At 34.3% G+C, this 22,218-nt stretch overlaps 1 protein-coding gene across 1 annotated transcript in view; it reads right to left on the bottom strand.

Annotated features, from left to right (window-relative positions):
- The window catches only part of LOC118187128 (uncharacterized), a 100,893-nt gene that overhangs the window by 3,547 nt on the left and 75,128 nt on the right, over nucleotides 1–22,218 (bottom strand). Inside the window, exon 2 of the mRNA XM_085824435.1 lies at nucleotides 2,275–4,983. Coding sequence (XP_085680561.1) covers nucleotides 2,275–4,430 — 2,156 coding nt within the window. The 5' untranslated portion in view covers nucleotides 4,431–4,983. The remainder of the gene's footprint in view (nucleotides 1–2,274; nucleotides 4,984–22,218) is intronic.

Raw genomic sequence — 22,218 nt, 5'->3', positions numbered from 1 at the left:
TTTTTTTAATTTACAAGAGTTGGCTACAAAGTAGTGACAACACACTAACAGTTTTGAAAAGTTTCATTATTGTAGATACAAATACTTACAATCCCTCAATATAATGGTTTGCCATATCTACCACTTTCTGCCAAATTACTGGAAGATAAAGTACAGGATCAGCACTTCCACATCAGCTGATTCTTCTCTGTGATTGCTTTAAACATGTTTAATATTCTATTGCTGTAATGTGATTCTTTCATTTTTTGAGAAACGTTTACAGTCACACGGACTAATATTCGGCGAATATGCGGATGTTCTTCTATCTCTTACGGCTACCATCGCAGGAGATCCTTAATCACGCATTGTCATGGATGATGATGATGGGATTCATTGCCAATAATAGACGTCGCTTTCTTCTCAGTGCTGCCTCAGGTGATAAATACCTCATCCTTTATAAAAATGCGCTCTGTCATAATACAAGAGCCGTCACACATTTCCTGCCACGGTGGCTTGGGAAGTACTGTAATAATCACCATGCCAACATTTCTATCAGGGTGGAGATGTTAGCTACACTTGTCCGATATGAGTCCGCTGACTATGGTCTCTTGACTTATGAGTCCATTGACTACGATCTCTCTGATATGAGTCCGCTAAATATGACTCTTGAGTCCGCTGACTATGACTCTTGAGTCCGCTGACTATGACTCTTGAGTCCGCTGACTATGACTCTTGAGTCCGCTGACTATGATTATGATCTCTGTTGCAATGGATCTCACGCAGTGGTTCATTCATTTTAGAACTAAAATGAATGAACCACTGCGTGAGATCCATTGCAAGACCAAAGGGCATGCTATCCAAGTTTACGGGTGATCACTGAGGGGCATCAACAGAAGTGGATGTACTGGTGGTGTACGCCTTCCATTAATTTGGCAGAAAGTGGTAGACAGGGCAGTCATATGGAGGGATTACAAATGTTTATACCTAAGGCTATAAAGTCTTTTCAGAAGTATCGATGTATTGCCTCTAATTCATACCCATTCTTTTTATACTCAAAAGCTATTTCAATGCAAATATATAGCTCGTTATTATCAACAATTTCTTGCCATACATCAGGCAAAGGAGTGATTCTGTTCTAGTAACTTGATGTTTTGTCTGAACGTTGGTAGTGTCCTACATTCTTTAACCCTTTCCGGCACGCTGCTTTTTAAAGTCGGAGTTTTGATAAAAAAAAAGGTAGGCAGTTTAATTAGGCCTAGAGGAGTACACAAGTTAAATTATGTGAAGATAGCACTTATCGTTTTATTTCTGTGGGTGTGCCCAAAGTGGCACACTGATGGAATAGAGCTTCGAAAAGAGTGCTGAAACGAGCACTGTTGTTAATGAACTGACCGATGAGATGCGGAGAAACAAAGAATACAGACTCTCAGTTGTCCTAGATGATCAGTGAGCCCGGTCTGAGCACACCTAGGGTTCGCCGTTTGAATTAGGCAAGATTTCAAGGTAAAAATTTAAAACTAATATAGAATAAGGAGATTAGCATACAGCCAAAAAAACATAGAATTTTTTTTAAACAATTTCTTTTATACCCTAAAATGATCTAGAAGATTTCTTTGAAAAATGAGGGTCTTAAAAAACTAAATATGGCTAAAATATATGGACTGTTTTGTGTTGAGCTGCCATCTACTATAAATAAAGAAGGTTCAGAGTAACCTATAAGTAACTTATAAACCTTTTTTCATTCATTTTTTTCTGTGCGTACAGAAGGAAATTTTTAGGTGTGTCCAGACCGGACACACTGTGCCGCAAAGGGTTAATCAGCCCATCATGCAGCTGAGCGGTAAAAACCGCTAAATATGGTAGTTTGATCCGGGATGAAATCTAAGAAAAGGGGCTGGCTACATTGGAGTTTTCGCGGTTTTCTTCATGCGTAACGGGAATACCAGCCAGTTTGCCTAACAAATCGATATTTTTACCATTATACAAGTCACCAGGATTCACATTTTCTAAAAATTTTCTGTTATGGAAATTGTTTGAAGAATATTCAAAGTTCACTTGGCATTCTTATTATAAAACTTCTGTTTTCGAAATCTTTTTTCTTTAATGTTATGAACCTTCTATCGAAACAGTTTATTATCTTTTACTTAAGAACAAAATACTTAAGGAAACTGTACATTATATATAAACTATAAATAAACTATATATAAACTATAAATAAACTATATATAAACTATAAATAACATAAGAAAACTATTTCATTAGTTATACAGAAAGTTTGTTGAATTTTACAATTACCTGTTAGGATAAAAGGTACTTGACACTTTCACAGATGTTCTCATTGAATCGAAAGTAGTGGAGTCGAAAGGTGTCTCTTCGGTCATTTCTTGCGTACGAATCTTAAACAATGGTGTCGGTCTGCTGTACGCTACGTCCAGAACCGGTTTCCTTTTGTAAATATCAGGATAAAGGTAAAAATTTCCAGGGCTAAATTCAGAAATCCCATAATCAAAAGCTGACGAATTCGCCCTTGGCAGTTTCATGAAGTAATCGTAAAAAATCTTCGGATCTATCTTTGGTCTCTTGAAAGGTGTATTATCGACATTGAGAGAATCGGACATTTTTGGTTGTCGTATTGTGTCCATTTCATACATATGAGTCCCATTTTCTAATATTTTAATTGCGAAGCTGTCACGAGATGCAGTTGAATCGCTTGATTCTGAAATTTTCGTTTTGGAACTATCCGTAAATTTAATGTCTTCCGCTTCTGTAACAATTATCGTTTCATTTTTAGTTAAAGTATCGTACTGTGATGTTTCATTTAATGGGTACTGTTGGCTTACATCTGGTTTCTCCGAATTGATGTGGTTATATAATTTGGAATTATTTCGAAACGGATCGTCGATTTTTATCACGACATCGGCACTTCTACTGATGTATTCTTTTGAATGAAAAGAAGTTTCGTTTTCCTCAGGTTTCTTCGCTACAGCTGCCATCACATCTGGGGAATCAATCGATTTATTCCTTTGAATTAAGATGAATTCTACATCACCAATGGAATCACTTCTTTGAGGTGAAACGTCACCAGGAAAATCAACTTCATTGCTGAAGCTCTCACCATAGGTTACGAAAAAGGGAGTGGTATCATTATTTGGTATACTTCTTTCTCCCGTGTGGTGTGTGAAGTCATCATACTTCACCGTAGATGTCTGAATGCCATTTAGTTCTGAAGCAACCGTAACACTGTCTTTTTCATTAACGTTACTTACACTGGGATCAGTAGAGCGCAAACGTGGCTTTAATAGTTCATATATCGTTAAATTACGGGAGATGGTTCCTGAAGATGAGGTTATGTTATCTTCATATGGGACTAAAGTAACAGCATGTGAGTTTTCAGTCTCGTTAAAAGGGACATATGGAAGCACAGAATCTCTTTGTAATGGAGAAATATGATGAGTGTAATTAAATATATTAATGGAAGAATGAGTTTGATTGATTTTACTAAGAAGAGGATCATATGCTTCCCTCCCTTCTCTTGGTTTGGAATCCTGTAAATGCAGTCGGAGATTCCTGCCTCCTCTGTCATGTCTGTATGGACGGTAAACTTTATTTATAGTTCGAGAAGTGAATCGAAGTCTTGGCGAAGGCTTAACAGCTACAAGTACGACTCGTTTGTTATTTAATGTACCGTCCATTTCTCTTGCAGGAACAGAGAAAGTGCTTCTGCCACCATCAAATTCCTTGCTTATGGCAGATTGGCTGTTACTGAGACCTTTTCGTTCGTTAAACGCATCTTTGATTCTGGAGTTTGAAAAGTCTTCATCTATATGCTTCGAATAATGTGATATTTCCCTAACATTCGTGGAAGAATTTGTTGGGTTAGGAGATTTTCCTCTATACGTATTGGCAATTCTCACACGGAATAAAGTGGTCGGTAAATGATTTTCGGACAGAGCAGGACTTTGAGAGTTGTAATTTGTATCGAAGAAATCATTCAATGTTTTCATTAATTCCTTCGAACTAACTGTCACTGTACTTTGGCTCGAAATCTTGTTCACATATTCAGAACTCCGAGCAAGAAGTTCTACGCTCGGATGGCTTACTTTTTCCTTCGATGTCCAAGCAGAAGTAGTTTGATGTTTCATCGGAACATTCGAGGGATTCGAATTATACTTTCGATCATTTACAGAAACATGTGATATGAAATCTGAAACGTTGTGGTTATTAATAAGTTCAGCTGAGAGATTGTTCTTGTCAGAGGAGGTTGCAATAAGCGAGGGACCCACTCTGTACAGATTTTGGGGAAATATATTTGGACTACTAGAATAAACTTCACGTAATGGCAGAATGGGAACAGTTGTCGAGCAGCCCGCGAAGAGACACATTAGGATGAGTCCCACAGTCTGGGGACTCACCATCCTCATCAAGAATAGACACCATTTGTGGAACTGCATTGACCTTCCGTATCCATGAGTTCCGAATTGAAACTGACCAATACTGTCAATGATAACTATATAAGTTTCTTTATAGATTTATTTCGTTTTCATATCATTTCCACTTCATAATAATCAAAGAAGATTGGTATGAGTTTGGTATTTGAAATAATGAAAGGGTGTTATCAGAAAGAACTGAAGAATTGTTTGTTTAATGTCTTTCTGATTTTGCTGAAATTCTCTGGTTTGTTGTTAGACACCGATAAGGCTTAGCTATACAATTGAACTGCTTCCTTCGCTTGACATTCTATTTTAATTTTCAAAATGAATTATGACATATCGACTTGAAATGTAAGATAACCAAATTTATAGCATTAAAATCGTTCTCTATGTTCTACTTTTAATTATTTTTTGAATCAAGACATCAAAATTCTTTGGCTACATTTTTAGTCTCTTGGATCGGCGTATTGTTACCAGATTTAAATTCATTCTTTTCTGAGTTACTCAACTCCAAATGGAAGATCTTCCAAGACATTCATATTTCAGCCACCAGATGATCATGGGCAGTACGTACCTAGAATAAAGAATTTAAATTAATAAAAGAAAATTCAGTTTAAGGTCGGCGTGCTTAATCGCCAAAACTAGCAAACCCGACCTCCCAATCTGTAATATGCAAATATCCAAATCTCCTTAAAGGCTTGTAGTGCGGCCGTTTTATCAAGGAAGTACCAAGATGTTTATTAAAATCACACAAAATTATCAATTAATTGAGAGGTTGGGTTGGTTTCGATGACTGTGGACAACATTCGGACATTATTGCCGACAAGTCTGCCATTTCCATATCGAAGCAAGCCACATTTGATTGATTATCATCTTTATAACTGTCGTAAAATAAATATATATGTATGAAACTTACTTAACTAATTGACTGCCTGCTTCGATGAATTATTGTTTTTACAAACTAAATAGAAGTCTAGCGAAGGGCTTGAAAAACTACCAAAATGTTGGCATAAAATCATAGATTTGAGTAATGATTACTATTCGCATTAAAGGTACTGCTTTCATGTTCTTTTTCCTAACTTTATTAAGAACGTGTTTTGGCGGAAAACGTTCGTTATAACCATATAATAACCGGATGGTTTATCACGAGCTTTAAATCCTAGTGTTAGTTTTTATAAATCGAAAATCATTTCCTTCAAATTAATATTCTGAGCATTAACTTGTTCTGGACGGTAAGGTAACAGTGGGGTACATAGGAAAAAAAATCAAGCGTCTTTCCGGTTTAGCGTTTATATCCGGTTTAAAGTAAATAAACAGTACTTCCTTTTGGTGTTATACACAGTTGGATAATAACGAAACTCCGTCATCGACTGTAAGCGAACCGTAAATTGACAGAGTAGTGATTTAGTGATCAGGCACAATCTCTTTCATATTTTGGAAAACAGAGCCCTTCTTTGTGTACTGAAGTAACGGAACAGATCTGAGCGAATGCGACCTTTGTGCAGCCATTCACACAGAAATCAGATCGACATTTCCTGCAGATATTGTGAACTCACTTATTGAATCAGCTTTATAGGAGGCTCAGTGGTGAATTGATTGCTTTGAACTGAATGCAAATCAGATACCCGGGTAATTATGTAAAGACCTAGCTGGGTATCAAGGGCTGTAGTTGTTAACAAGGTTTATGCTACCATAGGATAATTAAGAGAAAACACGATATTTTAGACCAGAGGTACCTTTTTACTTACTAATCACCTTACCAACGCAACTGTATCAAGAGAACTGCTTTTATACAAGTTCTAAAAAACAGCTTACGAAAAGCCATTGGAAGTATTTTAAACCAAATATTTCTATAATATATATATTAAATATTTTTGTTAATAAAATTAAACAGAGAAATAGTTTTTAGCCCAAAGAAGCGTTAGCTCAGAAGGGCTGTTAATTTTGTTTTGACATTTTGCGTTGGTTCACTATAAAGCTCTGAACCGCTCTTCAAATTGTCGCCACCAAACATTAGAGACCTGCATTATATTTAAAGAAATTAAATAATGAAGAATCTGAATGAGTGTATGCATGTTTCTCGCATTGTGATGAAACAACGGCACCTAGAGCCATCCAATTTTGAATGACGTAATCCTACTGCGAATATGGGCATCTGGAAGCCCAAATTTGAAATTTGGAAAATGTTTTATTATCGATTTCCTATTTTGTAAAACGTTAAAGAATTTATGATTAACAAACTCAATGATTTCAAGGCGAGCAATGGCAACGTTGTACAGAAAAAAAATTATCTCCAGCGCGTGAGACGCCGTATCGGAAATTCTAAAGTATGCTCATTTAAAAACTATTTTGCGATATTGCTCTTAAACTGGATATTATAGTTTAAGTGCGAAGAACATGATATTTAATAAATAAAGATAACACATAAAAAGTTAAAAAAGCGCCTTTTCGGGCGTAATATAAAATCTGAAAGCTTATATATTTTTTATTATTAGTCCAAAGGGATTTGAGTCCCGAAGGACTATTACTTTCGTTTTCGCATTTTGCGTCGGACTCCTATAAATGTCGGTTCACTTTTCAAACTGTTGCCACAAAATGTTAGAGTCCTGTATTACATTTGAAGAAATTAAATAATGAAAAAACCTGCATAAATGTATGTATATTTCTCGCATTGTGATAAAACAACGGTATCTAGAGCCATATAATTTTGAAAGACGTAATCCTACTGAGAATATGGGCACCTGAAATCCCAAATTTGAAATTTGGAATTTGTTTTATTATCGACTTTCTATTTTGTAAAACTTCAACGAATTTTTCAGTAACAAACTCAACGATGTAAAAGCAAGCAATGGCAAGACTCTACGGGGGAAAAAAAAACCCTTTTTATCTCCAGCGCGTATATCAGCGTATCAGTGTAACAGTGTATCGGAAATTCTAAATATATGCTTATTTTTTTTTTAAATTATTTTGCGACATTGCTATTGATCTAATTTTTATGGTTTAAGTGCAAAGTACATGGTAACACACAAAATGTTGAAAACACGCACCTTTGGACGTAATTTAAAATCTGAAACATTTCAGATTTTTTTTCCTTCTCTTTATTTTAATATTTTCTTAATATGCAAACCATTTCTTTTTTCAGCTAAAGCGAAGCAAGGATCTAATACTTGCTTATATGGGCTCTGAAACTAAACACATCACTTTGTTTCTGCTTTTAATGCATTAAAATAAAACAACGAAATAATTTTGATTCGCCCAAAAGAAAATGCATAATTTATTTCTATTTTAAAAAGACTGACATTGGTGACGTAGATAAAACAATAAAATACATATTATTTAATTTATTTATCGAATTAAATTAAAATCGCATAAATAAATTGATAGCATTTCAATTTTATTAATTTAAAGAGAAACGAAAATGATTCAGATAATTGGAATTTTGAGCATCAGCGTCCACATAACTGATATTTCTTGTATTTTATAAATTAATAATAATAATTTCATCCGCAATTTAAAGTGAATTAAAAATTGGTCTAGAGAAGAAAGCAACCGATTTTCTCGGTCTACAGAGTAATTTGAGAGTAATTCGAGATTCGATTAATTATAGTTTTAAACAGCAAGAGCTCTTCTAACGGAGATCCTGTTCTGTTTTATGAGTTAGTAACGATAATTTCATAAAAGGTTTAAAATAAAATTATTATAACAAAATCATAAAATTAAAAAAATGAAAGGTTTCACATTTTAACGATCGCCCAAAAAGGTTTATTATGGTTTTTTTACTCTCTCGCTGAGCTCACAGTCTACTAGTCTATTGCTACACTCACTCCTATTGCCCCCATCTTTTTTGTCTTTTTAGTTTAATTATAAAGCATAATTTTCTTCTGACTTGGCATACATTTTTCTGTTTTTTGTCAGTTATTCATATCGATGTTCAGTTTCCTTACTAAGATGGCTTTATAAAAGTTTTATTTACTTATTAACCTTTCGTGTATTTACTTTATTTATTAAATATCACTTTCCACATAAAATTCGAATCAACGGCAAAAATCACCAAATATTTTAAAACAGCATATCTTTAGAATTTCCGATTTCCATTCGGGACTAACATCCAGTTTGGGCTAAAAAGTTAAACCAACTTTAAATTGTTAAACATTATTTTAATAATGAATTAATCAAAAAATTTTTGTTAGGCAAAGAAGAGCAATCGATTTTAAGTTTAGATTAGAAGAAAAGACGATTCAGTTAATTTCAGTTTCGAGCAACAGGAACTCTCAGAACAACACTGAGGCACATGAGTTACTGAAACTATACACTATGTACATATAGGGACGGCGGTATTTGAGTGAAGTGGCAAATGGTGAAAAACATTTTACACTAGCAATAAATAATCAAAGCTTTGAAGATCCGGGTACACGGATCATGTCCATAAGTCCACAATATTACAAAGTCTCTGATATAACAATTTGAAGATTACGAAAATGACAAATATAAGATCAGTTCTTTGAAGATCCAGGTACACGGATCAAGTCCATAAGTCTATAAAGTTTCAAAGACACTGGTAAAATGACACAATGAAGATAAAATAAAGATAATAGTACTATGTACAATATATACACATTTCACCATTTGCTGTTATGGAAGATGCCTCTTGGGCGCTTTGCTGCAATTTCTATAGTAGGATCATAATTTATCAGATTACGGATATGTTCATATTGAGAAAGTTCTATTTTAGCATAGAAATTGTGGCTCGTGGTGAAAATTTGATCAGCTATGGGTCTTATTTTTAGTTCTTTATGTATCTGCAGGTTACGTACGAACCATGGGGAGTCAACAATTTGTCTCAGTATTTTGTTCTGAAAGACCTGTAGTTTGTGTCTATAAGTCTTGTACACAGTGGCCCAGATAGGCACTGCATAAAACTGAAGAGATGTTTTTCTCTGGCTTTTTAAAGCTTTTAATCATGCACGAGAACATTCTGGTAAATTCTATTGTCTCGAGGTTTCTGGAAAGCAAAAGAGAAGAATTACAGTTACAGATAACGAACAACTGCATTTATTCAATTTAAATATAAATTACGAGATATCTATTTATTTAATGCTCCTGCTCCTGTATTTTAACTTTTTCGGCGTAGCTTTCTCTTAAGACTCGTCCCGCGTAGCATGGCACGAGAAAATAAAGCAATTTCAGTTACAATTCTACTAAAAATAGCTAGATAAATACAAAATCCTTAACAATATTTTATCTCTACACATATAATAAAAGAAAGAGTCTGTCTGCGTGTGTGTCTTTCGTTCGCGCTGCGCGTAAGCTAATAGAACCACGGCTACGAAATTTGGTACATAGGTGCATCTAGACAAGAGGCAGTGCACCTCGAAGCGATTTTTTCGAAATTCGAATTAGAATCTTTTTAATTTTATGTTTTGTGACGAAATCGCGTCATTTTGAGACATAATGGGCTATAGGAAAGCGAGATTTTACTCTACACACTCCACTTTCACATCGTCATGAAACGTAGGCTATTTTACGAACTTAAATTAAATTTCGTGTTTCAATAAATCGATTCAATACGAATTTATTTAACAAAGGGAGCTTAACACCTTTTCAACGGGATTTTTTCTTAAAAAGTTTACTTTTAAAAATGTACAGTTTATTTTTCTTTGATTTTTGGACACGTTAAACTTTCATCCTTGCGACTTTTAGAGAAGGAATTTTGGAAAAATGATAATATCTTGTATTTTAAAAAATATTTTAAATGAAGCTTCCGAGTACACTTCTCACATCTTTAAAAATGTGATTTTAGCAACAATTTTCCTTTCTTATTGTTGTTGATAGATTTTTGATGAGATCGCATCATTTTGAATAGTTTCATTCTTTTAGAAATATGGGTTTGGCAACAATGTTTCATCGTATTTCTTATGTCACTGTTTTTGAGAGATTGGCATATTTCATTGTCATTTTTTTATATATATAATACATTTTTATTGATTTTTTAGATAAAGTTGTTCTGCAGAGTAAAATTCTGCTCGGAATTTTTTGTTTTTTGAGTCTCTTTCATGTTATTTTTTGCTTATTTCAATGTTTGTAAGATATTGAAAAGTTTTGCATGTTTTTTTTCTTCAACGGAAAGTTGGTTAATTTTTTTATATGTAATAAATTTTTTAAATTTTTTTTATGAAGTTGTTCTGCAGAGTAAAATTCTACGCAGTTTTACATTTAAAAGCCAGACGAAGGCTGGCAGCGTAGCTGCTAGTAAATGAATAATGATCATTTCATCAGCATTATTAGTTTAAGTTAATTAAAACAGCATTATTAATTTAAGTTAATTTAATATTAGTTTAAGTTAATTAAAACAGCATTATTAATTTAAGTTAATTTAATATTAGTTTAAGTTAATTAAAACAGCATTATTAATTTAAGTTAATTTAATATTAGTTTAAGTTAATTAAAACTTAAACTTATTAGTTTAAGTTAATCAAAACAGCATTATTAATTTAAGTTAATTTAATATTAGTTTAAGTTAATTAAAACTTAAACTTATTAGTTTAAGTTAATTAAAACAGCATTATTAATTTAAGTTAATTTAATATTAGTTTAATTAAAACTTAAACTAATAAATTGTTTTGTCTAGAAAGAAAAGCAAGCGATCTACATAACAGGAATTTTGAACATCAAGAGTCATTGACTTTACTGAAGTTCTATTGTATTTAAAAAATTCAAAATGATTATTTCGTTATCAATTGATCGTTAGTGGATTAGACAAAGCTATAGTAGTATTTTTGGCAATGAAATTTTCTTTTGTGATCATATGAAAACATCAAAACTAGTATGATTATAATTCTGGCAACGTCAAAAGTGACCGAAAGCACACAGTTCCGCTCAAACATCCCCAAGTGCCATCTAGGACGTCCTGAAAGTCATCTTGCAATTAAATATATATAAATAGAACAAGTAAAAAAGTCTTTTACTGTTGAGAATATACAAGAAACTGTCTACTGACGTAAACAAAACCTCAAATAGAGGACACGTTGAGGTCAGTTTCGATATTAGGGTTCTCTGTCCTTAAAATTACTAGCTAACGAGATGCACTACCGTGTTATTGACCTTCCGATACAAAATTAACGACATTTTTACGATTCTGATGCCTTCGTTGTCGGAGGTGATGCCCCCCGGGCAAGTTTTGCACTCAGTTTCGTAATAATGATCATCGCTTCTAAAGACTTTCTTGCCCCTTAAAATGTGCAAATAGTCACCCCTTCCCCTTTTCTCAGTTTGCCAGAAAAGAGTTTTCATCAAAAACAGGATTATTGGGATATTGCAAGAATCTTGTCTTGGCCTAAGGGGAGCACAAGCAGAAACGTCAAGCGATAATGAGGTATAATATAATTTGGATGCATATGAGAATTACGTAAAGCGACCAGAAGTCCCAGATTTTAGTGCAGTTATCCAATTTTAGAACAGGCTTTGGTAAAATAACTCGGAACAGGATTTAGGAAAATAAATAAAGGATAAAAATTTGAAACAGCTACCGTATATTCTGGCTTATAAAGCGCACTTTTAACACCAAAAATATGACCGAAATTTACGGGTCAGCGTTATATTCCAGATATAAAAATGATAGATTAAAAATATGGAAAAAATCAGCATACAAAAGTTAAATTTTTACGTGTACTTATGCTGTTTATTTAAAAGAAATGATATACCTTTTGAACTTAAAAATATTTCATTATCGGATAAAATGAAAAGTTCGTCATGTTCTTTTTCCGTTATATCTTCAGGCACATCACTGAAGTCTGTTTCATCTTCACCACATTGTTATTCTAAGCCCTAAGTAAATAATCATCATTCATTCCATTTCCTATTGCTTTCGCAAACTGAATGACTTTGCATTTGAAACCAGCACTGTATTGCTTCGTTTGGCAAGAGGCATATTTACTACTAAAAGTAACACAAGATCAACTGTATATTTCAACTAAAACCTTCGATGTTCCTTTTGAAATAACGGCTTCAAATAACCCCAGAAAGAGAAAACATCATAATTCCGCCAATTCTTTCGGGTTATAAGTGCATTCTTACTCCAAATTATATCCCCCTTTTCTCGATTTCCTACAATAGCATTTTCTGGACACTTGCATTGAATACAATCGACCCTCTTTGCAGGTATATTTACTCCATTGAGCATTTAACACACACATACTGTTCCCCTTATCGCTTGTCAGTTCGAAATGCTAGAAAAAGTCTTCGAATCACTGACCTCAAAAGATATTGCGCATGCATCTTTTAAGTTTCTTCATAAAGAATTGGGTACGCGTTATACGGAAAATATACCTAAAATTAAAAATTTAGCTCGAAATTATAGATGGGCGTTATACACCGGTGCGCATTATACGCCGGAAAATTGCGTGTGAACTTATAAAGATAAATACATAAAAATTTCCAGTTGCCAAGATAAAAAGGCTTTATTGCTTCCAACAAGATAAAAAGTTTTATCTCTTCCAACAAGATAAAAACGCTTTATTTCTTCCAACAAGACAAAAACGCTTTATCTCTTCCAACAAGATAAAAACGCTTTATTTCTTACAACAAGATAAAACGCTTTATTTCTTACAACAAGATAAAAAGCTTTATTTCTTCCAACAAGATAAAACGCTTTATTTCTTCCAACAAGATAAAAACGCTTTATTTCTTCCAACAAGATAAAAACGCTTTATTTCTTCCAGCATAATAGTAATTTTAGTTAAATGCTAATAATTGTTTTATAAATCTCCAGTGCACTCAAAGAAAGCTATTAAGAGCAAAATAAGTATGCTTTTATAACTGGGATGCCAAAAGAAACAAAGTAGCTATGTTAAAGTTACAAAAACAAATATAAAAAAGAACAATTTATCGAGTCTTAAGAACAGGAGAGCGGATATGCTGAAATGAATCAAGTGTTTAAAGGGTCTTAAAAAGGCAAGAAAATAATGAAAAACGTTTCAGTGAACACGAAAAACTGGATATTTCTGTTCATAAAATTGGCCAAAAATTAAAGATCTCAATCAAGTGTTCGTTGAATTAACGGAAATCTTGGCTTTTTTTTTACATTCAGACGGCGGCTCCAAAGTGATAAAAGAACATGAGCGGAAAAATTACCTTAGAATTTATAAGCACTTGATGCCACCCCCGTAACTGGCTGCATGGTTAAGATCCCTTAACACTGGAAGTGCGATCCACGTTCAATCCCAGGCGAACGGGCTATGTGCATAAATAGCGTCATGTGTAAAGTGAATGCATGCTAGTTTCCCTTAGAAAGTCTTTTACGAAGACATCCCTGCCCCTAGATAGATAGACCTCCTTTTCTTTAATATATATAGTTACTATTCCGAAGTGAACGGGCTTACCAGCCACCGAGAGGGGTATTCGCTGGTAGTTCGAATCCCGGCAAATGGGCTAGCTGCAGAGGCCTCTTCGGGTAATCACATCTCCTTATGTTTTGGTGGGCATTTTATTCTCGAAACTCTCTTTTTGATTCTCGCGTTGTTTGGTCTCGCCATGCGATTCTTTGAATTACCACCCACTGTAAAAGATTCGATAGAATATTTCCAGCAATATGGAGTTCTACCAAGTAATCGAAAATGTTAAAATATTCATGATATGAATCTCTATATAAGAAAAGTACCTGTATTCGTGATTTTCCCCACGTGTAATGTGTACACTAGCCAATTTTTCCCTAGAAAGTCCTCGACGAAGGCACCTCTCAGGCAAATAGCCCTCGAGTGCTTTGCCATAATCAAATAAACCAAATCAAACCAAAGTGAACGGAAACTCGTCATAGTGATAAACGTAATTTTTTGTTTCATTCTAATCTACGTCGTGGCACTGAGTCATCAGTCAGCGTTCCATATCTATATCATTATACATTTTAGGCTAAAATTTAGGAAAACATTGACAAAAACAGTAATAATATAATGTGCCATACATGAAGAGGAATGATTCTAAACCATTTTTTTTCAGAGTAAATGAGATTTTGTTTAAATCAGTTTATCATAAAAAGATTTGATTCCTTTTATCAAGCAATGCCATTGAAGTGGAATCAGTTAGGAGTTGTTATACGAAAGATGTTGCCAACTATTTGAATAACCAGAAACAAATTTCGTATCTAAATCTAATAATGAATCTAATAATCTAAATCTAATCTAATAATATATACAATGCTTATATACTTTGTGTAGTTACGCAGTGCTTATATTAGAAGTGATCATAAGCAACAACACCAAAAAGGTTACGTTATTTGGAGATGGCAAAGCAGGCAAGAGCTATTTGACAAGCTATTGAGTGTCTAAGGAAAACTGGCTTTGATTCAGTTCAAGAGAATTTACCTTCGACTATTAAAGACAATCTCTAAAGAGTCAGTAAAAGCCAGCATGTGCACGAGAAGGTTTGGTTTATTTGATTACTGCAAATCAATCGAGGGCTATCTGCCTAAGGGGAGAGATGCGTCCGTGAAGGACTTTCTAAAGGAAACTGGCTCGTGTACACGTTACACATGGGGAAAACCACAAAATCGCCCATGCAGCCAAGCCAGTCCTCAGGGTTTTGAACCTCCGCCTGGACTTTAGAAAGAATTGCAGTTTAACGTATTTTTAAGAAAGGTTCGTCAACACGTGACTTGTTCAATCCCGAGTTAACTCTGCTTTTTGTGCTGCAGTGGAACAGAGAATTAATGATAAATTTTACATTCCGCATTCAGATACAAATTCCTTCTAGGGGGGGGGGAACTAGGATATAACTTGGTTGCTAAGTCCTAGTTTTCGTTTTTGCTTTACAAAAACTACAATTCTTTCTAACCCCGTATTTAAGTCAATTTAATTTTTATTGTTTCTGTGCTAAAGATTTGAAGATTTTGAAACTAGCTTTCAACAAATAGCTCCTGAAGATTAAGAAGAAAAAGGAAGTACAGAAATTTCAACTGCATTTTTTAAATTTCTTTTTTTATTTTTTAGAAAGGTTATCTACCAGGGAAGATTATGCCTTTCCTAAAACGCAAGCATTGCTCAAAACAAAAGAAAAAAATATTCGTTTATAAACTGTAGCTTTTTTTCCTTATAACCATTTCACGATTCATCTCTTGAGTAAATAATAATCTTTACTCCGCAAAAGGCGACAGATTTTTTTTTCGGTTATAAATGTTTACCTAGATTGAGAAAAGAATAACAAAAAAATTTCGTTTGTATCTAAATGTTTGCATCGGGGAATTTACACATACATCGCCTAACTAAGAATAGACAGGAAATGGAGGAAAACTTTAGATACCGAATCATTGAAGAATATTACAAAGAATTTAGAATTAAATCATTTGGATTTCCGCAAATTACACCAAGGTTATTTGACTAAGAGTGGGATACATCGTTCAAATGGATTCGAGAGTGTCGAAATGGATCTTTTTGTTGAAATATGATACACGAAATTATTCGCGAATTCAATAGTTCCTTTACTTTGTATAAGGAAGTAAAACTAATAAAATCGGAAAAATTTGAAATTCACGGATTTATTCAATACCTGCAAGAATTTGAAATTTGCGAAATTTTAGAATATACCTTGAAATTTGCGCGACGATAAAGTTTTACTTTAATAATATATATATATTTTTTTGATTTGAAGTGAATTCACCTGAGAGATTTACTAGTTTTTACGTTTACAATACTTGAAATATACTCAATTGTGCTTTTAACATTTAACCATGAAATTTCAAAAGAACAGGATCTGTTTAAGCTGTTATAAAAAATGATTGTTCCACAAGGAAGGAAACTGTGAAGTCTGTCGTAGCAGAAATCAACGGAAAGCAAACAAGGCTAGCCGTTATCCGATTAGATTCCTACAGGGCCCAAGACTGGCCTAAAGGCTCTATCCTTTTTTTACTTCCTTGTAAGAAGTAAAAATGAAGTATTGTAATCGCGAAAAGTTTCAGGCAGCATATTTCAACGAAAATATCCATTTTGACCGCTATCGAATGCTATTTAACGATGTTTTTGAGTGATATCTGTACGTAAGGACAGAATAAAATACACTTTTCCTTCAAAAAATTATAAAACTGCTTTAAAATTAATTCTGAAGAGAATTTTTCGTGGCGTGTGTACGAACGTATGTATGTACGTATCTCGCATAACTCAGAACCAGTAGCCTCAGAACGTTGAAATTTTGTATATAAGACTATAACATGTAGATGTGCACCTCGTATTTTGGTTGCAATCGGCCGCACCATACATATATAAATATATTTATATATATATCCACTCTGTTACCCGGCTCAGTGATCTCAGTTTCTTTACTCTTATATGTTGGTAAATTGTACATTTTTTGCTTTAAAAATGATTGAATTATGTTGTTTTTATCTTCCGGTTAAGGATGTTATGCCTTTAGTAAATCTGTGTGCAATATTTTTAGAATTATCAGCAATTTTAAAGTTGTTTAATTGCGCTAAGCCTTTTTTAATGGCGGCCATTGATGTTTACATTTGAAACAGGAGACTAGTAGATTTGTTGCCAATCTAGAGAAACTTAGCTTCGCAACAACAAAGATAACGCATTCATTTATTGTTGTCAATTAAATCATGCTTAATTCTTTCTGGAATATTTTCGAGGAAATAAGCGTTTGAGATTTACTTCGTAATTTTTAATATAGATATTTTGAGTTTTTATGTATTTTTGCCTTCTCGCGAAGTGAGAACTGAATTAATTAAATGAGAAATACTCAATCGTCTGTGAACAACTGTTTCTTTTTTGTTTTGTTCGCTTAATTTCTTTTATACATCATTCCAGCTTTATTATAGTATTTGAATAGAACATGTGTCAACGATTAGATAATTCTTTAAATGATATACATTTTGTGCATTCTGAGTTATAATATGAATGAAATATAATACTGTTAAGTAAACCTAGCGCCAGAGTGTCGTTATGGTAAACAAAGTGAATTTTAAAGAATGCATCTATTCTATTGTGGTTTATGAGTTGTCGGCGAAGTAGGTTTAATTCAATCTAATAAGTATAAATGAAATGCAAGAAAAAATGCGTATAATTTAATATTCCGTACAAGGAAGTCATGTGGTGTACACATCAGATTTTTTTTTCTATTAGAAAAAGGAAAAGATATCTGATCTTTGTTAAATTTCCATATTCGTGGCATTTAAGATGATGAAAGCCCAGTTTAGGATTTAAGTTTATTATTTTGTTTATAAAGAATTAACAGTTAAAATATAGTATCAAAAATTACCTTTTTAACAGGTCGTAGCGACATTAGGTATTTTGGACGCAAGAAAGATGAAAAACCGTCGGGAATCGAAACGCAGACCTCTCAATTACGCGCTGAGCGTGCAGACCACTACACCACGAAGGCTCGCGAAGAAGGTGGGAGTTAATACCTTATGAGGTGATAACATCCATCAGTGTTCAACATCATTCCTTCTTCGAAAGATTTATGAAATTGCTTAAATTATTAACTGTATTAGCTAAAATAAGATGTAAAAATTCTTAATATCGTAAAATTTTTTTTAATCGGTCGTTTTTTAATCGTCGCATATATACGTAATAGCGGTTATCGTCGCATATATACGTAATAGCGTCGTATATATACGCATATATGCATATATACGCATATATATGCATATACGCATATATACGCATATATATGCATATACGCATATATACGCATATATATGCATATACGCATATACACGAATATATATGCGACGCATATATACGCATACATCGACGCATATATACTGCGATACTGCTGTGTTGCTCTGCGTTTCTATTACCGGGGCAATACTTCCCAGACATTCAAAGTAGAAAGTCCTAAGCAATGTAAAACCCTGAATTTTTTCTTCTGAGGGGAAGATGTGATGAATACGAGAGAAGATGGTGCTTCGTATTTGTATGCTCGAACGCTGACTGGAGCCGGTGAGAATGCATATATACGCATACGTTGACGCATATATACGCATACGTCGACGCATATCTATACGCATACGTCGACGCATATCTATACGCATACGTAGCATATATACGTGGTTACATAAGCGAAACTCCTTTCTCATCTGCAGAGGCATTATATTACTTGGGTTATTGTAAAACAAGCTACAGCTTATCTGCCTGAAGGGAGGGCTGCTACCATGGGGAACGTTTTTAAGGGTTATTATTTCGTATTGATTTTACAAATGGGGAAAAGCACATACGAAAACACATAGTCAAACCTTTCGCTGAGATCTGAAACCGTGCTACACTACTCGGCTTCAGCAGTCTTTCCGCTAGCCCCCTAGAGGATCGTCAGCAAAGGATTAAGTCGTCAGACGGAATCATATTATTTTAATTATTAAACTCTAAATTTGAAGACCCCGAAACTGTTTATTTGCTATTCGTTTTTCTTCTGCTGCTCAATAGGAAAACTTAGCTTATTGTTCTAAGACTACGTGTTCCTCAACACGTAGAACAGGTAGGTATTTACTACCTTGAGACGAAACTCCGTCATAGAATATTCGTTGCTGCCAATCAACGTTGCATAATATCTTTTATTTATATTCATTACCATTAAGCATTGGCGTAAATTATCATTTGAAATGTCTTAATCCATGTTTTGAGGAGAAATGAAAAATTGCATGGCGCATGGATTATTTCCTGTTTGAGCTGGACATGAATCTGGCCATCAAACTACGCTACGGAACAACTATATAACTACTACGGAACAAATCCATGATAGACCCAAAGGTCATTTATCCTCGTAACGCCGCACTTCCCTCCTATAGATGGCGATACGAGCAAACACCAAGAAGAAAGCGAGCTAATTTTTCTGGAACCGCCACAAAATAAAAATAGAAGTATAAAAAGATAATTTAAAAAATATTTTCCCATTAGCGGGGGCGAGCAGTAAAGTCACTGACTGGTAGTTTGTTCCGGGATTTTAATCCCTTGCGAATGGGCTGGAGACATGGTCGATTTCGTGGTTTTTCACGTGTGTAACGTGTATACGAGCCAATCTTCCTTAGAAAGTCGTCGACGAAGGCATCCCTGTCTTAGGCATATAGTCCTCTAGTGCTTTGCCACAAGCCAAAACAAACCTATAAATATTTTATTGACAATATTTTGTTTAAAAATAAGAATACTGCTATAAGAAATAAGCACAAACCATTTAATTAAACCATAGCCACCAGGCAACGTTGGCCCGTACATCTTTCTATACAAAATTGCTTAACGCGTTTAGCCCTGCTACGAAAAAGATCCAAAATTTACAGTAGTTATTATATAAAGTGTTAAAATCTATGATGTCCAAATTAAAAATCAGGACCTGTTACGACATGTCATCAGAGAAGACAAAATTTTTTTTCAAATGATTAATTTACTTACGCAGATGAGCGACGAACCTTTATAGCACCGCTGATAGCGAAAGACCTTATAAGGTATTTCTCCCACCTTCTTGGCGTGCCTTCGTGGTGTAGTGGTCAGCACACTAAGCCGGTATTTCAGAGGTCCGTGGTTCGATTCCCGGCGAAGGCGATTGCTAATTTTTCATCTTGCCTGCTTCCAAAATAGTACCTAGTGTCTCTACAGTGGCGCCAGAACTAAAAGGGTGTTGGATAATGATTCTCCTCCCCCAGGATTTAGCGATTGGGTCCCCTAAAAACGCAAGTCGCCTTTTAAAAGGGGGAGTATATAAGGTATTTCTCCCGCCTTCTTAGCGTACCTTCGTGGCGTAGTGGTTCTGCACGCTGGGTCGGTATTCCAAAGGTCCGTGGTTCGATTCGCGGCGAAGGCATTTGCTAATTTTTCATCTTGGCATTTTCATTCCTGGCGAAGGCATTTGCTAATTTTCATTTTTCTTCTTCCAAAAAATACCTAATGTCTCCACAACGTTATGAATAATTGATTGGAAACATCGTACTGTCATTTTTCTAATCCTTATTTATGTTACCGTGAAAGACCGAAATTGGAGAATGTCGACTTTCACCGGAGAATGTCAACATTCACCAAATGCGTCGGTGAAAGATCGAATATTTCTTTACATTCTTGTACATTCGGACCCTCACCGGTGTATGTCGACAATCACAGGTATGCTCTGGTGTAGGTCGAAAACAGAGGAGTCTATGTACACGCTGCCATTCCAGAAGGAAGTGTTTCACAAATAAATGCAGTTGTAAAAGCAAGGGCCTGTTGTGCAATTCAAAGTGTCATAATAGTTTAAGTTGTTGCAATAAATAAGATTTGAATCACATAATTTGGTAAGTTTATAACTTCTATTATTTTCCTTTCTCATTTTGAATGTACTGTGTGTTTTAAGTTCTTATGTTCTTAAGTCCTTATTCTGAGTCTCGAGTGCCTTTTTTTGCGAATGAATTACGGAGAAGGAAATATAATATTCTTATATGTTCAACATTCACCATTAGTACATGGTGAATGTCGACATTCACCGGTGTAAGTCAGCAATAAGAGTATTTGGAAAATATTTCGGAAATACACCAAGCGACTACTATGTGAATGTTGACATTCACCAATGAAAGTCGACATTATCAGGATTTCGGTGTTTCACCGTAACATTTATAAAGAACAGGATTTTACTCCTAACTAAAAAAAAAAAAAAAGTGTAAAAAATCATCTCAATGTGTTGCATTCATTTCAGCAGAAAACCGCAAGTAACGGTCTAACACATTATAATTCATAAAAAGTTAGCAGCTGCCAATAAAACTGACATGGGACGATTCTTCACGCTTGTTTGTTTTCAACTTCATGCTTGACATTGAAACTACTGGAGGAGAACATCGAAGACTGAGTGTTTAATCAATCGTATTAGACGAATTCTCGGTCGAATCAGGTCACACGGGAGTAGGCATTTCTCAAGCAGTTAAGGTCGAGTCGAAAACAGTGTATCACCTTACATATCGAATTAATCGGAAAGCCCCCAGGTAAATGAGAGTTTGTGTTCAATCCATTAAAGTAAAATATTGTCATCTTGTATCAAGATGGTAACTTTACCGAGGCGAAATCATTCTGTGAGAGGTTTTGAGAATTTTCTGAGATTTCGCGAATAAAACATTTTTCAGCAAACGTCGAGCACTTCTGCACCTTTAAGAATTCAGTGTCAAAAATTCATTTGAATTGTTAGATGATTTAGAATTTTTACTTCCTTGTACGAAGTAAAAAGGAAGTATTGTAATCGCGAAAAGTTTCAGGCAGCATATTTCAACGAAAATATCCCATTTTGACCTCTTTAAAATGCTATTTAACGATGTATTTCCGTGATATCTGTATGTAAGGACAGAATAAAACACTCTTTTCCTCAAAAAAATTACAAAACTGCTTTAAAATGAATTCCGAAGAGAATTTTTCGTGGCGTCTGTACGAACGTACGTACGTACGTATCTCGCATAACTTCAAAACGAGTAGCCTCAGAACGTTGAAATTTTGTATATAGGACTGCTATAACATGTAGATGTGCACCTCATATTTTGTTTGCAATCGGCCACACCAAACGTATATAAATATATTTATATATACATCCACTTTGTTACCCGGCTCAGTGATCTCAGTTTCTTTACTCTTATATGTTTGTAAATTGTACATTTTTTGCTTTAAAAATGATTGAATTATGTTGTTTTTATTTTCCGGTTAAGGTTTTTATGCCTTTAGTAAATCTGTATGCAATATTTTTAGAATTATCGACAATTTTAAAGTTGTTTAAGTGCCGCTAAGCCTTTTTTTTATGGCGGCCATTGATAGATTTAATTCAATCTAATAAGTTTAAATGAAATGCAAGAAGAAATGCGTATAATTTAATATTCCGTACAAGG

Source organism: Stegodyphus dumicola, chromosome 9 (assembly GCF_044657685.1).
Source record: "Stegodyphus dumicola isolate Sdum_Otavi_A_Nest chromosome 9, ASM4465768v1".
NCBI lineage: Eukaryota > Metazoa > Arthropoda > Arachnida > Araneae > Eresidae > Stegodyphus > Stegodyphus dumicola.
The sequence above is the reverse complement of the archived record's forward strand: the minus strand, read 5'-3'. Positions and strand labels throughout refer to the sequence as shown.